This window comes from Barbatula barbatula, assembly GCF_947034865.1.
Source record: "Barbatula barbatula genome assembly, chromosome: 20".
NCBI lineage: Eukaryota > Metazoa > Chordata > Actinopteri > Cypriniformes > Nemacheilidae > Barbatula > Barbatula barbatula.
Window position 1 is genome coordinate 15,149,545 of NC_136783.1, and position 15,215 is coordinate 15,164,759.

Sequence of the window (15,215 nt, forward strand, 5' to 3'; positions counted from 1 at the left end):
ACAAAAGTATCATTCACTGTCATGAAACAGTGGATGCATTTAATTGTTTGAACATATAAAAATAAACCACAACAAAGTAACACACATTTTGTACAAATAAAAACCTGAAATAGTTCCATTGACAAAGATTAATCTGTGTTTTGTATCGAACAGGTGGATACAAGATTTACAGAAACGAAAACACTGCAACTGATGAGCACAGTAAACCTTGTAAAGAATGTACATACTAGTATCTATTATCAAAAAAAAATTCATGGCATGATGGTCCGAATATTTCAAATAGCTGCTTAATAATAACAAAACAATAATAATGTAACATTTCATATCGATGAGCAGTTGCACTTGATTTAATGATAACAGTAAAGACAAATGTTTTCCTAAGGCAAAAAAAAGGAACTATTGCCCAAAACTCGATGAGACATTAATGACAGAATCGTCCTAGGGGGCTCACAGACTGATAAAATATTTAAAACAAAACCTCTTAAGAATTATACAAGTATAAAAGGCTACAAACATTAATAAATTACATCACTGACACAGAAAACACTTCACAAGGTGCTAGTAAAATAACTTTGAAAACCATCACGGGTGTTTTAGCTTAAATGTCAAGGCTGGTCGTAGAAATGTTGTCGATATTTTTTTCTCCTCCCCCGTCAGAACTGAATCATAATACACATGGTTTTATGCATGTAAGGCCATATAAGAAGTTATGTTATTTTGTTCTCCAGGCAACACCTTTTGTCTAATGTAACAACAGAACGGAAAACAAAATGATGGTTAAAAAAGTTAAGCTATAGTGTCTATACTAACTGTTGATGACTATGTCTATATCTTTATATATATTTTTTGTCTGTAATTAGCAAAAACTAGTAAAAATGTATAAGGAAATATAAAGGAAAAAAGGATACAAAAAGTAGTCATTTAAAAAGCTATGTACAGGCTACATTCTACATACTGTGAAGCGATATAAATGCATATTTCATTCTAGAGGAACGGGTGCTGCCTGTGAAACAAACAGAGGAGAGAAAGTATCCCCATGTCGTGAAATGGATGAGGCTTATCATCAGTGCTGTTGATTCCTTTCATGTAGTGTGTTTCCTAGATTTTGGCGAGTGTTTTGTAACAGAGCAGAACCGTAATAAGATCTACATTGTCGAACAATAAAGAAATGAGAAAATCAAGATGACTGTAGAAAAAACTAAATGAAAATGACAGAAATTAAATCAAACAGAAAAGTAATGCATTGCAAATATGGGTGTCACAATATAACAGTACTGACAATAGTTGTGATGTTAAACGTGATTATTAGTATTGTTTTTAATACTATACATATAATATTATCGTACATAATTTAGCACCAGTATCTGGCCAAAATGTTAGGTGGTGATTTTGAAGCCGTTTTTGTTTTGAGACCTTCTATAGTTACGAACTCTCTCTGTCTCCATACACTCGCATTTTGAGTGTGATTCATTAGCCCCCCAAAAAGAGAAAACACAAAATCAAAAGATCAATAACAAAAATGTTGATATCATAATAAACTTGTAATAAAAATATTGTGACAGCCCCAATTGCAAACAATACAGAAAGTTATGACATTGTTATTTATGCACTAAATGTTCCAACCGCTTCATTTTGTAGAAGTGTTTTGTTATCGATATGTAAAGATTCGTCAAAATAAGCAATAACAGTTTTTTCCTACAAACTCACTATAACATAAAATCTTCCTATGTTTGTAAAAACCTTATAATTCAATAATAATAATAATAATAAAAACAGCCATCCAATCAAGAGCTAAAGTTGTTTTTATAGTCGCTGTTTTTATATGATAATACTTACAGTATCATATAATGTTTGTGCTTCACTGATGTTTTGTAAGTGCCTGGCTTTCCTCAAACTACCTATGACATGTACAATTATATTAAATCAATAAATATTATTTGTGATAGTGCTCAGCAAACCGAAACATACTTGTTTTGTCCTGTGTAAGTACTGCATACAGCTTTTTTTTTGCAAATCCCCCCGCAGTTATTGTGAGTCGTCGTTTTAGTAATACTTCTTCGACAATGATAAGCCACATCCAAAAGCAGTAATGAACTTCTTGTTTTCAACCCCCCCAGCCCTCAACAACGCATGCATCTGGACACATGCAAGGGATACTTTCATCACCTTGGAATGACTGCTATGTATTGTATCTTATTTAATTATTCTAGCAACCCCTGATAAACTGATAGCCGTAGTAAAACAGAGACAGATTCTTCTTACAAAATATTAATAGCAGGTATTCTGTACATTTCTCATATCTGAAAGTTATAAAGTAAAAGAAGAGGCAAAAACCTATCTGAGCTATGTTCTTCTTAGAAATCGAAAACCTCTGTTTGCGTTCCTGGCTTTGTCAGTTTATACTGCTCTCATCCCGGCTCACCATGTGTGGGAATAGGTCAGGCTGCTCCGCGGGCACATAAACATCAGGAGATCGTCTGAGTCTCTCACTGTCCGTGTTACAGCAGGAGTTTGCCGTTACGATGAATCTTTAAGATTTTTCCTAGTCTCTGTTTGGCCGTCGCCATTCCCTTCTTTAGTCGCTTGGCTATGGACGAGAGAACCGATCGAAATGGTTAGCATGTGCAACAACATTGTAGCACACTAAAATCATCGTCTGCGTGATGCATTATAGAAGCTTCAGCTGTGTCAATAAATGATTAAATGCGATTCAAATAAACACTCATTAAAGATGATTCCTCATTTAAGTTCACGCCACAAAATTGTTTCATTATTTACTTACATTCCAAACTCCAAACATGAGGGAGAATTTTCTCTTTGATGAAAATTCCTCCCCACTCATTACAGTAAATATTATCAGTATATAACCACTTAAAAAGTAAAAATGCGCAAATGCAGTTGCATAAAAAAAATATTAGGCAGATTGAAAATATTCTATAATATCAAGCAAGACACATTATCTTCAGCTGAATTTTCATACGTTCAAATATTTATAATTTTTATGTAATAAAAAAATTTGGGATGCACCGAATATTTGGCCACGAATAGCACAATAAAAAGTGACTTGTGTTATGATCAAGCAACAACCAGCTCAGAGAGAGAGGCCGTGCCGGAGTCAATTTCTGAATGAAAGAGTCCTGGTAATTTGTGTTCATCAGACAGGAGCGGACAGTCTGACAGTAGCCCTGCCGCTCGCAACATACTTTGACATCATACAGTCGCGTGCACACAGGTCCCTGTACTTAACTTGTCAAAGTGTGTTCGGTACATCCCGGCCACGGCTGCATCTTCTGAGAGAACAGTGACGGAGAATCTGCTTTTTTGGGGCGGAGTTTGGAGGAGACTAACCTGAAATGCTAGTGAGTCAGAATTGCCTGCATGGATGTTTTTATTTCTTTAAATCATTTTGCAGTGTAGCCTATAGTAATCCAATAGTTTTCCTTCATTCATATTTGTAGCTTTTTATGTAGAATGAAGAAGTGTTTGTTGTAGGGGTACCGAGAAGCTAAGGTACATTCTTTCAGCAGTCAGTTATTGGCCTAACAAAGGCTTTCCAAGAAGGGAGAGGACCACATTTTTTTTTTTTTTTTTAGCCTACCTGTTTTGTTCAATTTTATTTCATTTATTCTGTATTATATTAAAGAAGCAACACAAAATATAAAAAGCACATTTTGACCATTCAGTTTGTTCAATAGTGAAAAAATGTGTTAACTAAATAGAAGAAATACGAAAAGCCATGTTCGGTATTCACCCTTCGGCCAAGTGTTTCATTTTTATTCAGCTTCAGCCAAGAATTCTCATTTCGGTGCATCCCTAAAAATGTTTTAAGCTATACTTTTTATCCTCACAACTGCATTGGGAAAAGCAAACCAGACGTGTCTTATGTTCCACACAAGAATGTAAAACGGCTTTGTAAAATCATGACATTGAGTAAATGATGACAGACTTTATTCAAGTTCAACCATTCCTTTAAGCTTTCCAACATGGCTGCTCACCTTTGGCGTCTGTCGAGTTCACACGTTCGACTTTTGCTGGCGGGACAGATGAGGTGTTCTGAGACGATGATGACGAAGAAGGCCGCCGCTGGTTGAGGAAGACTCCGGGGGCCATGGGTTGCGAAATGCCAGCCGTCTTGCCCGTCCCCGTGTTGTACTCGTGGTCGGCCGGGTTGGTCTCCGAGTCCGGTGTGGGTTCTGGAGAGCTGCTGTCCTGAGAGAGTCTGTGTGGCTCCTCCACAGTCATGGGCTTCTTTTTGGTAATCTTCTTCTTCTTCTTGATCTTCTGTTCTTCCTGCAGCAGGAACTTAAGAGTTAGTTTCATACAGGCAAATCACGTCTGAACACACATCTTTAAAAATGTAAGAACTACCTTAAGTACATACACAGGATTTTAATATTTATGTCAGATGTATAAGCTTAGAGGTTTTAAATGGCTGTTATGTTTTATATGGAATATAAATCAAATGTACAGTTACTGATATGCATTTTACTCACTTGTTTCTTTTTTATTCTGCATTGGTCTTCTGTATAAAAATTGTATTATGTTTTTCAGAATTTGGATTTTGTTCGGGGAAAAGTACACCATACTGTGTGTGCGTATGAGATGACAACGTTAAAAAAGCTCCCCCTTATCTACTTGCTCTTAATGGTCTCTCATTTCCCAAAAATATTTCCATGTGAAACAAATAAAACGAATATATTCCTATTGCAAGAATCATGAGGTACAGATTCACAATAATTTAAAGTATTATTTTTTCGCTCCACCACGATATGTATATATATATATATATATATATATATATATATATATATATATATATATATATATATATAGGGTAGAAACAACTAGCCTCTCAAAAATATTTTAAAGTATAAAATGTACATTATTCTTATTTATGGAATGAATGCAAAGCATTAACCTGATGAGAGAGTTTGGCTGCTGCAGCTGCCAGCCCCGTCTCTATGGACGCCACTCGCGCTCCCTCTCGTGCTGGTCTTTCCTGGCGCGGTACAGTCGGCCCGACTCGCGCTGCAACACACAACCATATGTGATTATATTTACAGTTCCATTACAGACTGATGAATAAAAATCACTTTCCGTTACCTGTCGGGCTGTATGGAGTGTCATCTGTATTTTTCCTTTTTTTCGATCTGGATTTGAAAATGGGGTTGTCTTCCTCAGACTCTAGCGATGGATAAACTGAAATGAATTGACACAATGAGGAAAAATACAGTTATATTCCTGTGTGCCGTTACGATAAAATGAGATCAAAAGTATAACATTTCGTAGTCTTACAACATGACTATGTTCTTTTAGAACTTAAAGGTACAGTTCACCCAAAATAAAAAGTCTGTCATCATTTACTCACTCTCAAATCTGTATACATTTCTTTGTTTCGATAAACACAGAGAAAGATATTTGGAAGAATGCTTGTAACCAAACCGTTCTTGGCCACCACTGACTACCATAGTTGGAAAAATTACAACGTCAATAAACAGTCAAAAGCGCCCCAGAACCGTTTGTTTTCATACATTATTCAAAATATCTTGTGTTCAACAGAACAAAGACAATTAAAAAGCAATATTTCCTACTATGGTAGTCAATGGTGGCGAAGAACATTTTTGGTTTGGTTACAAGCATTCTTCCAAATATCCTCTTTGTGTTCATCAGAACTAAGGACTGTATATAGCTTTGAACAACTTGGGTGACTGTTCCTTTAAGAAAGCCTTTGTGCATTAGTTTTAAATACACAGACGTTACACGAGAAACCATCTTGTTTTTGCACTTCATAAACTTCAGTGTTAAGCATTTTCCCATTAGACAGGATGCTAGCGTGACACAGATGCCTGGCAGCTGTTCTTTGCCCTGCATTAGCCTGCATGCACCTAGCTTTTTTTTAACTCAAGAATCACGCAATTTCCAACAATTCAAAGACGCAAAAAAATGTTTACAGATAGATGGAATGCTCGTGCGTTTGATACGATGCTCTCTTAATGCGAGTCCAAAGGGGAATGTGCGTGCTAATAATGACGAATTATGCTATTGGATCAAAAAGCATTTAAAACAACAGTTTAAAACTCACGCTAATGGATTATTAACAGGCGACTAATGGTCTTGCTGTTGTTGGAAGGGGTTCACAAAAAGCTTGCAGCTAAAACGGGACTCGCTGGAACCGCCGGGATTTAACGTTTCCTCAACGGAGAATAAACATGCCTTGAATAAGAACCCCCCACAAGTCAAAATCAAACTCTAATCAGAAAATTGATTTACATTGTTTTTCCTCACTCTGAGGGCACCTGGGCACTTGCGAGTCATGAAACATCACTGACAAATCGTCTCGGAGGAACTAATTGGTCTTGATAATAGCGTAAACAAGCTATCAGAGATCAAGGTATGAAAGAACCGCAATCTGTTCTCCAAATGACTTTTTAAGCACGGTGGAAGAATCTACTGTACCGTTCCCATGACCGAAAAACATACCATAATCAGAATCCCTAAAGCAAGCCTCAAGGTGGTCCTGGTCATCATCGAACATGTCCGAACTGTCCACGCTGCTGCTCTTTTGCGTTTTCTTAGGCAGACGTTTGGCCGGCCGCTTGCTGTTTCCACCGCCGCTCGCGACCTTTGGCTTCTTGCTGGCGGCGCCGCTGTGGGAGTTGTTCTTAGCCTGGCTGTTGCTCCAGGTATGTTGCAGACAAGAGTCTGCAGACTGCAGGTTAGCCATGGACAGCATGCCCTGAATGGCTTCCTGTGTGCTGGGGGATGCAGGTGGCTGACTGTAAGTCCATCAATAAGAAATACACAACACACACATTACTCCAAGTGTCAATGAGAATGAGAAGCGAATCGAATTTTAGGGAATGGCTCGTGCTGGTGTGGAGCAAACAGAAGCTTTGAGGGTTGAGACGGACACTTGTGTATTACAAGATGCTGATTTTGAATAGACAGGCGTGTTAAAGAGATAGTTCAACCGTACGATGAAAATCTTGTCATTTCAAACCTGTATGACTTTCTTCTGCAGAACACAAAGGAGATATTGTTTAATTATGTTGATAACCGAACAACGGTGGTACCCATTCACTTCTATAGTATGGACACAAAAACCAATGCAAGTCAATGGGTATCGTCTTTATTCGGTTAGCAACACTCTTCAAAATATCTGCTTTTGTGTTCTGCAGAAAAAAGAAAGTCTAGTTGTTTGAAGTGACAAGAGGGCAAGTAAATGATGACAGAATTTTCATTTTCAGCTGAACTATCCTTTTAAACCAACAATTAGGTTGATGTCACTCATGCCGAAATGGATTTTCTATCCCTGCTGATGACATTGAGGGGACTTTTCGTAATTCTTAAGCAAAAGCTTTGTTTGTACTCGTGTTTTCTTTATTAATAAGACTAAACTGAACACAAAGCCAACAGGTGGGCCCACCAACCAATCTAAAAAACCAAAGATTAGATTATAATGCACAGGGTTGCCAAATCTGCAGATTTCAGGCAGAACTGGGTAACTTTCAAACTTTTGCAACAGGTTGTTTTTTAGAAATGTTAAGTAAAATTTTTAAAGTCTTTGTTAATGTCTTAATTTTACCTCTAGAACTATAGCGTTTATGGTTAATACTAAAGAGTGTTTTTTTTCAGGAATACATAATAGTGACCGTAAAATATCGTTGCTGTCCTTCAGAAAACGTATATGTCCAAATTAACTGTTTTCCAGGAGGTGGAAAAATAGTTTTCAAAACTATAAAATACTGTGTTATCAAAGTTGACAAGCACTTTTTTATATTTTGTATTGGTTATCTGCAAAACCCAGTGACAAACATAAAAGCAATAAAATATGGAGATACAAGAATTCAGAAGGACAGCAGCGATATGCATTTTACACGTGGAAGTAGCATATTTAGATTGGCCATTGAACTGGTTGTTATGCAGACCTGGCAACCCTGGCATTGCATCACATTCAACAAGTCAAAACAAAAGTAACCTATAACCTCTACACCTCTACACAAGAAACTTCAATCGGCTAACACAAACCAACACTTACCTGTGTCACAATCATTTTGGCTTATAAAAAAACACTAATTTCATTCTTTGCCTCGCCAGCCACTTCAAATTGACTCTTCCAAATCTTTGTAAACTATGCTTATAATCATTTCCTCATCATAAATCTCTTCATCTCTTTCCATTTCAGAAGAAGATACAACAAGCTGAACTAAGCCAAAGTAGACTGTTGTTTACACATCTGCTGCCGAGCTCAAGGTAACCGGCAGAAAAATACGGATTTCTCCTGTGCAGATTACCACCTATTAAGTGATTAACCGGTGAGGTGGAACAATGAGTCAGGAGCGCGTTTAATGTGGTCGTAAGTGACTGCAGGCATTTCCTTCCACAATCCGGCAGTCATGTGTCGGCACAAAAATAATTTGCGAAATTAACATATTTGAGCCATGTTTTCCTTCTCGTTTTGCGTTTGAGCTCATTTGCAGGTTTCAGCGCAGTGGAAATAGACCATCAAAAATGTGCCCGAAACAGCAAACAGCTAAATTAAGGGGAACGGCCTGAAGCCATTGTTGCATTTGACAAATTAATAGTGTGGGTGGATTAAACAAATAATGCCAGTAGATGTAAACCGCTGACATAAAACTGTGCAAACTATTACTTTCAGCCTGGTTCCAGAGACAGAGAAACACCTGTGCAAGATCTGAGTAAAGTCTGTAGTTTTACAACCACACTTCAGTGCATAAGCTTGCAGAAATTGATGTTCAGCATTAAAAATAATAAGATAATAAAAAGTCTTCGCTCTTTATTTAACACTTCTTTGATTTAAAATATAATGCAGGCCAGAAATGTATTTCCTGAATTTCTGTGTTGAGCAATGAAGCTAATAATTCCTTGGTGTTCCTTACATTTGAGCTACGCCCAGCACTGGCTATGAGAAGCTGAGATTTTTTAAACTTACATGTTACACTACATGACAGGTCCAGTGTGTGTAATGTAGCGACATCTAGGGGTGAGGTTGTGAATTGCAACCAATGGCTCACTCCACCAATCCCTTTCCTAAGCACTACGGTGGCACAGCAGTAAAAGCTGGAATACACTACACTACGGCTGCACGACAAATCAGGTTTGAATCGATGTGGCTATCGCGATTGTGAAATCGAACAGGCTGAGATTACGTTTTGTGCGCAGCTTGTTCGTAACGTACGGCTCTGTTATATGTGGGGAACACTGCTCCATCTGAAAGCATTTTAAAAAAACAACACCCGTCAAGCATCAGCATTATAAATATACTTTGTTTTTCAAGCCTCCTCAGGTATTTTCAAACATCAAAGAATCCTAAATTAATAATTAATAAAAACTTTTCTCGTACTGGCTTATGTCACTGAGGTGCTCAGTGAAGTCCACTATGATAAAGCGTCTGCTGCATTAGGCTAATAAATATATTGACGTTGTTCTAAAGTCATAGGCCCTCACAAACAAGCTCGACACATTCTTCTGTCATATTTTGAGGGAGTACCGCCATTCACACGCAGCCAGCACGCACACACTATGCACACACCCATCAAATCTTGTTGCAAAACATTCCCTAGCTCTTATTCGATTCATTAATGACGTCATCGATTAGTCAACGTCGACGCGACTTTCATCACATTGTAGTCGACATCAAAAAATCCTTCAACCACTAGTATATAGATAGAAATAGCTCATTCTAAGGTAATAAAAACATAACGCTTCATTACGTAAGGTCTTTATACACCTCTGAAGACCTAGTTATGTATATTATATTGCATTTATGTCAATAGATCCTCCAAAAATCTACACACTGGACCTTTAAAAACAATGCAGAAGTTTTGATCAGAACAATCGGTGTTAATTGTTATTGTCCGAGAGTTATTTGAAATGAATGAAAATGACTTGAAGTGTTACTGTAGGATATGAACATCAGTCATGTACCTGTTATTACTGTAGTCAATGCCGCCCACTTGTTTGCTGGCCTGTAGGAGGTCCAGAATCCCGGCTGAACTGCCTCCTTTCTTCTTCGATACCTTGGAGTTACGTCCTTTGACTTCCGCCTTAGCCTCCGTGTCTATGTGGAGCGATTCTTCATCTGACGAATCTGCACTCTGAAATGATAATGTACTGTATATGAACATCATGAAAACAGAACACTATTTAACAGGCTGTACATACAAATTTGTTACAAAATACTTCTTAGACCACAAATACAGTCTGTATTTATTTATGTAATACAGCCTAACCCGCAACACACTAGATTTTTTTTAGCTTTAGATTTTTAGAAGTGGTTTTGACATCTCACATGTTACAGTGTGTGTATGTTGGTCTCTGTCATTATTAACTTTCTCCTTGTAATTGGATTCACTCAGCAGTTATTATCTTCATCAGTTTTGGGGTGATACTTGGCTCCATCCTGCAGCTCTGTGATTTGTGCCGTATGTTCATTTAATTCGGGGCATTAAGGGTGAATTATTTCAAGCCGAAAACATCAGTAAACGGAAAGCCTACACATGCGTTTCCTATGGACGTGAGACTGTTTTAAAAGCGTCCATATGGAATGAATCAGCTACTTTGTCAAATGAAAACTAGAGATTTGGATTTTGCCCCAATTTCGCCCCGTTTATTATCAATCAGCTTTTAAATGGTTTTACCATCGTCTTCTTAAAGAAAATGTGTAGACTTACAAGTGATAATACTGTCACTATATACTGTATGCTCACCATCTTGCAAGCATTGATGTGCTGTTATTTTCTTTCGTGGAACGCAATATGTGTTTAAAAATTTGCTACACAGTTGAAGTCAAACGTCTCTTCTTGTTTGTTCCAAGGAAAAGTAAATGACTTTAATTGAATGGTTATTGCTTCATTTAATACTAGATGCTGTTGATGCTCACCTTTATGGCCGACGGTTGAAGCTTTGACTTTTTCGATGGCTGAATGGGCTCTTTGATGTTTGATAAAACTGTCAACAAAATCAGATGTTCAGTCTCACATAGCATGAAAAAAAACCATTTATTTTTATTAAACATCTACTCCGTTAAAAGGCCTGTGTGTGTATCGCATACAGGCCCACACAGAATCCTCATCCTGTGTTCTAGTGATAATCCATCCCTTCCATCTTCATAAACTACACATTTAATATTTGTTAACGCATTTTATCATTTTTAAACCCATTCCAAGAATTCTGTAAATTTTCACCCTGAAATCAATGCGGAAAAACCCTTTCCGGATCACATATGGGTCTGATTATAGTCTTTATAATCCTTTTCATTTCTCGTAGCACTTATGTTATGCGTTTTATTAATCAGAAAATCACCCTGCCCCAGATCACGTATCATAAAACCTTACAGGAGAATTCTCTCTTGACAGCGTTCTTTTTCCTCCTGATTGGGAATTCGTCGATCTTAAGCTCTCCCTCATCAGAGACGTACTCGTACTCGTCCCGCACAGGCTTGGGCTTTTCCTCCTTAATGTTTTGTATAGAGCCAAAAACACTCAAATTGCTCTGAGTCTTGAGCGTCTTTGATCTGAGAGGAACAGACGATAGAAGGAAACAACACGTTTTAAAAAATGTGGCTTGAAAAAGTAACTTTGCTGTCACTGTATTTGTATTAATTTGATAAGCAGAAATGTGCATGCAAAAACTAATTCACGGTCTTACCCCAGCAACTTCTTATGCGACATTGAAAACGCAAACTTGTTGTCTTTATGGCCGTGTAAACTTCTGTCAAATTTGTGCTCTTCCTCCATCTTCAACAATGAATCAGGTTTGCTGTTCTGCAAGACAAAATTTTAAGAAAAAAACGCAAATATTAATCACAGCATTCATTCAAACTCTTCCTCTCACGCACTTAAAGGGTCCATGGTGTTTGTCGCCATCTGTCAACTATGTCTGCCGCGATCAGACGTCAAAGCCCGAAGTCCTTGCAGCTGATGACCTTGAAGAATATCAAACAGAGGTTCCTCTCCATCTGCAAGTGTTTGGAGAGCAGGTCGAATCGAAGGACTTGGAGCGACTATAAACGTTCCTGATGTATCTGGCATTGAAGTCTCTCTCTAAATGAAAGACCTCTAAATGCCTTCCGTACACCAGAATTAGGATTCCTACAAAAGCCATTCTGCATTGTCCAACAATAATGACACGGCATGCTATTCAAATGATGGCATATGTAAATAGTTAGATGGCATGCCGGAGATATGAGAACATTATAGATGGTTTCAGCACATGCAGGCACCTGGCCCGAAGTTAACTTCCGGTTTTTGTTTGGTTTTCGGTCTGGCTAGTGGCTAGTAATGTAAAAATGTATTTTAGATTTTGTTCATTTTACCTTCACCCAAAAAAAAATTAATTCTGTCATCATACACTCACCCTCAAATTGTTCCAAACCTTTGTTTTGCTAAACCCAAAAGGAAGATATTTGGAAGTATGTCATTATCCAAACTCAACCAACATTTACTGCCATAGTAGGGACAATAAATACTATGGGAGTCAATTGGGGATGAGATCTGTTTGGTTACTAACATTCTTCCAAATACCTTCCTCTGTGTTCATTGGAACAAAGAAATGCAGGTTTGGAACAATCCGAGAGTGAGTGAATTTTCATTTTTGGGTCCCTTTAATATCAATATGTTATTGTATATTAAATATAGGTTAAATTTAAACTACTCAACAGTTATTGATTCTCTGCGAGGGTCTACCGAAAGTTAAGTTTGGTCCACATAACTGCTGAAACCGTCTAAATGAACATACCTTGTACTTCCATTTTGCCTCGGTCTTGTTCTTATTGTGCTCTCGAATCATCTCAAACTTCTGAACGTCATTGGGTTTACTTGTCTCTTTCTCTATGACACTCAACCCAGTCTTTGCCATCTGTCGAGATAGGAAAAGTGTCCCCAAAAAGTATTTGAACAATTCTGAAGACCTAAACACATCTAATAATGTCTAATAATCTAATAATAATTCATATAATAATAATAATAATAATTGAATCATTTCTAACTATATTTACTTCACCGTATATAATTTTTCGTAGAATCCAAACAAACTGTTTTGCCATTAGTATATTAGTATATTTGTAATTATTTTGTTTAAAAAGTAAATTCATTATTTGATGCAAAGACATTCTTAAGTTTAGCTTTTAAGTGCAGTACTTTTTGGGCCTTTTTTCACGCATACAATAAATATAGAAAAAACTTTCCATGAGATTATATACGAGTATTGTTTTTACTTTTAACAAAGTCAGTCGAAATGGTTGTAACTAACCTTTAATTTTTTGGGCTGGTCCATCTTGTTTAGGATGTCCTTTGCGTGAGACTCGAGCGCTGCCAGACTTGAGGGCTTTTTCTCTGGTAAAATACTCTCTTTTTCTTTCTTGCATTTCTTCTTGCCACCTTCCTTTATTTTGGGCACCTTTGGAGGCTTGGGCGCCTTGGGCATTTTGGGCGGTTTAGGTGGTTTGGGTGGCTTCGTGGCTTTCTTCCTGGCTGGCTTATCTCTTGGGGGAGAGGAGATGCGGGCGGGGGACATGGGCTCTTCAGGCTCAGATAAAGCAGATGGAGGTTCCTCTGCTGGGGGCTTTGAGTTGCTGGGTTCACTCTTTATGGCTTTTGTTGCATTCTGAGTTTAGAACATTGTGCTGGTTATCAACCACATGCTTACAAGATTTGCCAAGCTATTATGAACATGAACAATAAAACATCTTTGGATGATATCGGGTGTATGATGCTGAAGCTGGAATATTGCATTTGCGCGGCAAGCTCACCTCTGAAATCCGAATCTCTTTGGCAAGGTCTTTAATAAGCTGCGTTGGCTTCATGTTTTCTGGAAGCTCGTCCTCATGTTCTAAAAGAGCCTACACAAAGAGGTGCAAGTCACGGTTAAATCGGCACATGACCCCATTGTTTACGTCATTTAAATCAGTGAAAGAACACCATGGTGCAACATGTCAAAACAATTACACAAACACAATAAATAAAACACAACAAAAGCTCAGGTCTTGTAATTGTTTCTAAATAATCGCAGACAAAGTTCTGGTATTGATTGGATGCCGTACCTGTTTTTTAGTCCATGATCTGAAAGCTCCATTGACGATTTTGGCACCATGTACCAAATAGGGAGGCGGCTGCTTATTTGCCTTATGTAAACCTGCAAAAGGTTTAGGAAAATTTAGCATCATGAGTCCTACGCTCCCAACTGGATCCAAACCCTTAACTAGCGCAGTATTAGTAATACAAGACACTCTCTACAAGCGGACGCCTTTTAAATAGGCAAATTGGAGAAAGGTCATCCTAAATAACCAACTTTCCTTAAATCATTAGCGGCAATACCGAAGACATCGGTTCCCCTGTCAAAAGAGCTCAGAGCATGAAAACGTGCTGAAAGGTGGGAAGAAACGCTACACCAGAAATAAAACCGGACTGCGTTTCGACCGGAGCCATTACTGTTCAATAACAAAGGCCATTCATATATCAAACTGATTACCTCAATCCATAGGGGCCCAAAAACAGCCGTGTGCCTTTATGGAAGGCCAGCTTCAACATTGATTACATTGGACTGAATACACAGCCACTACAGGAAATATATTCCACACTGCATTTAAATTAATAACGTGAACACAAAGTGAAAGTTAAAACAACCAAATGAGAAGAGAGAAATAAAGCTGGCCGCAGGCCAACCGTCCCGCCGGGCTGGGGGCCAAGGTTTTTTCCTCTACCTGGAGTCGCCCACGAGCGGCGAACTCCGAAAAGATGACCTTGTAATCCGATTCTACCCCATCTGAACACCAGATAGCTCTGAGAGCCACCGCCGCCCTCGAATACGCTCGTTTCAATGTGCGCGCTACGGCGATCTGGCAAAATTAAGCGACGTGACGGGGGTAAAATGGTGGAAACATAAACAAGCCAGTCCAAGGCCAGATGAGGGACTTTAAACGGCAGGTTGTAATGGAGCAAGTGATTCTGCCTTTTGAAGCTAATCATCTGTGAACCCTGAGATACACCGATATAATGACTGCAATAATACTTCGGCTCTCCAGACCCTCCTCATCTGCTCGGCAGGCCTCTTCCAAGATCACGCACAGGGCGGGCGAGGAACCATCCTCCTTACAAGTGCTTCGACGTTAGATCGTTTTGATTTCCTGTCCCAAAGTTCACCGGCATTGATAAATGTCACGCTGCACGGGACGGAGGGGTAATTTTTGAAAGAAA

General features: G+C 38.3%; 1 protein-coding gene across 5 annotated transcripts in view; it reads right to left on the bottom strand.

Moving 5' to 3' along the window:
• The window catches only part of phf2 (PHD finger protein 2), a 25,059-nt gene continuing 9,844 nt past the window's right edge, over positions 1–15,215 (bottom strand). For 2 of the 5 annotated variants that reach the window (XM_079483018.1, XM_079483020.1), the window contains 13 exons: positions 14,063–14,154; positions 13,772–13,861; positions 13,273–13,626; positions 12,760–12,879; positions 11,671–11,786; positions 11,358–11,536; positions 10,904–10,971; positions 9,949–10,118; positions 6,481–6,776; positions 5,104–5,199; positions 4,919–5,028; positions 3,996–4,290; positions 1–2,587 (listed from right to left, as the gene is read on the bottom strand). In XM_079483018.1, coding sequence (XP_079339144.1) covers positions 2,499–2,587; positions 3,996–4,290; positions 4,919–5,028; positions 5,104–5,199; positions 6,481–6,776; positions 9,949–10,118; positions 10,904–10,971; positions 11,358–11,536; positions 11,671–11,786; positions 12,760–12,879; positions 13,273–13,626; positions 13,772–13,861; positions 14,063–14,154 — 2,075 coding nt within the window. In that variant the 3' untranslated portion in view covers positions 1–2,498. The remainder of the gene's footprint in view (positions 2,588–3,995; positions 4,291–4,918; positions 5,029–5,103; positions 5,200–6,480; positions 6,777–9,948; positions 10,119–10,903; positions 10,972–11,357; positions 11,537–11,670; positions 11,787–12,759; positions 12,880–13,272; positions 13,627–13,771; positions 13,862–14,062; positions 14,155–15,215) is intronic. The other 3 variants (XM_079483019.1, XM_079483022.1, XM_079483021.1) reach the window with 3 other exon arrangements.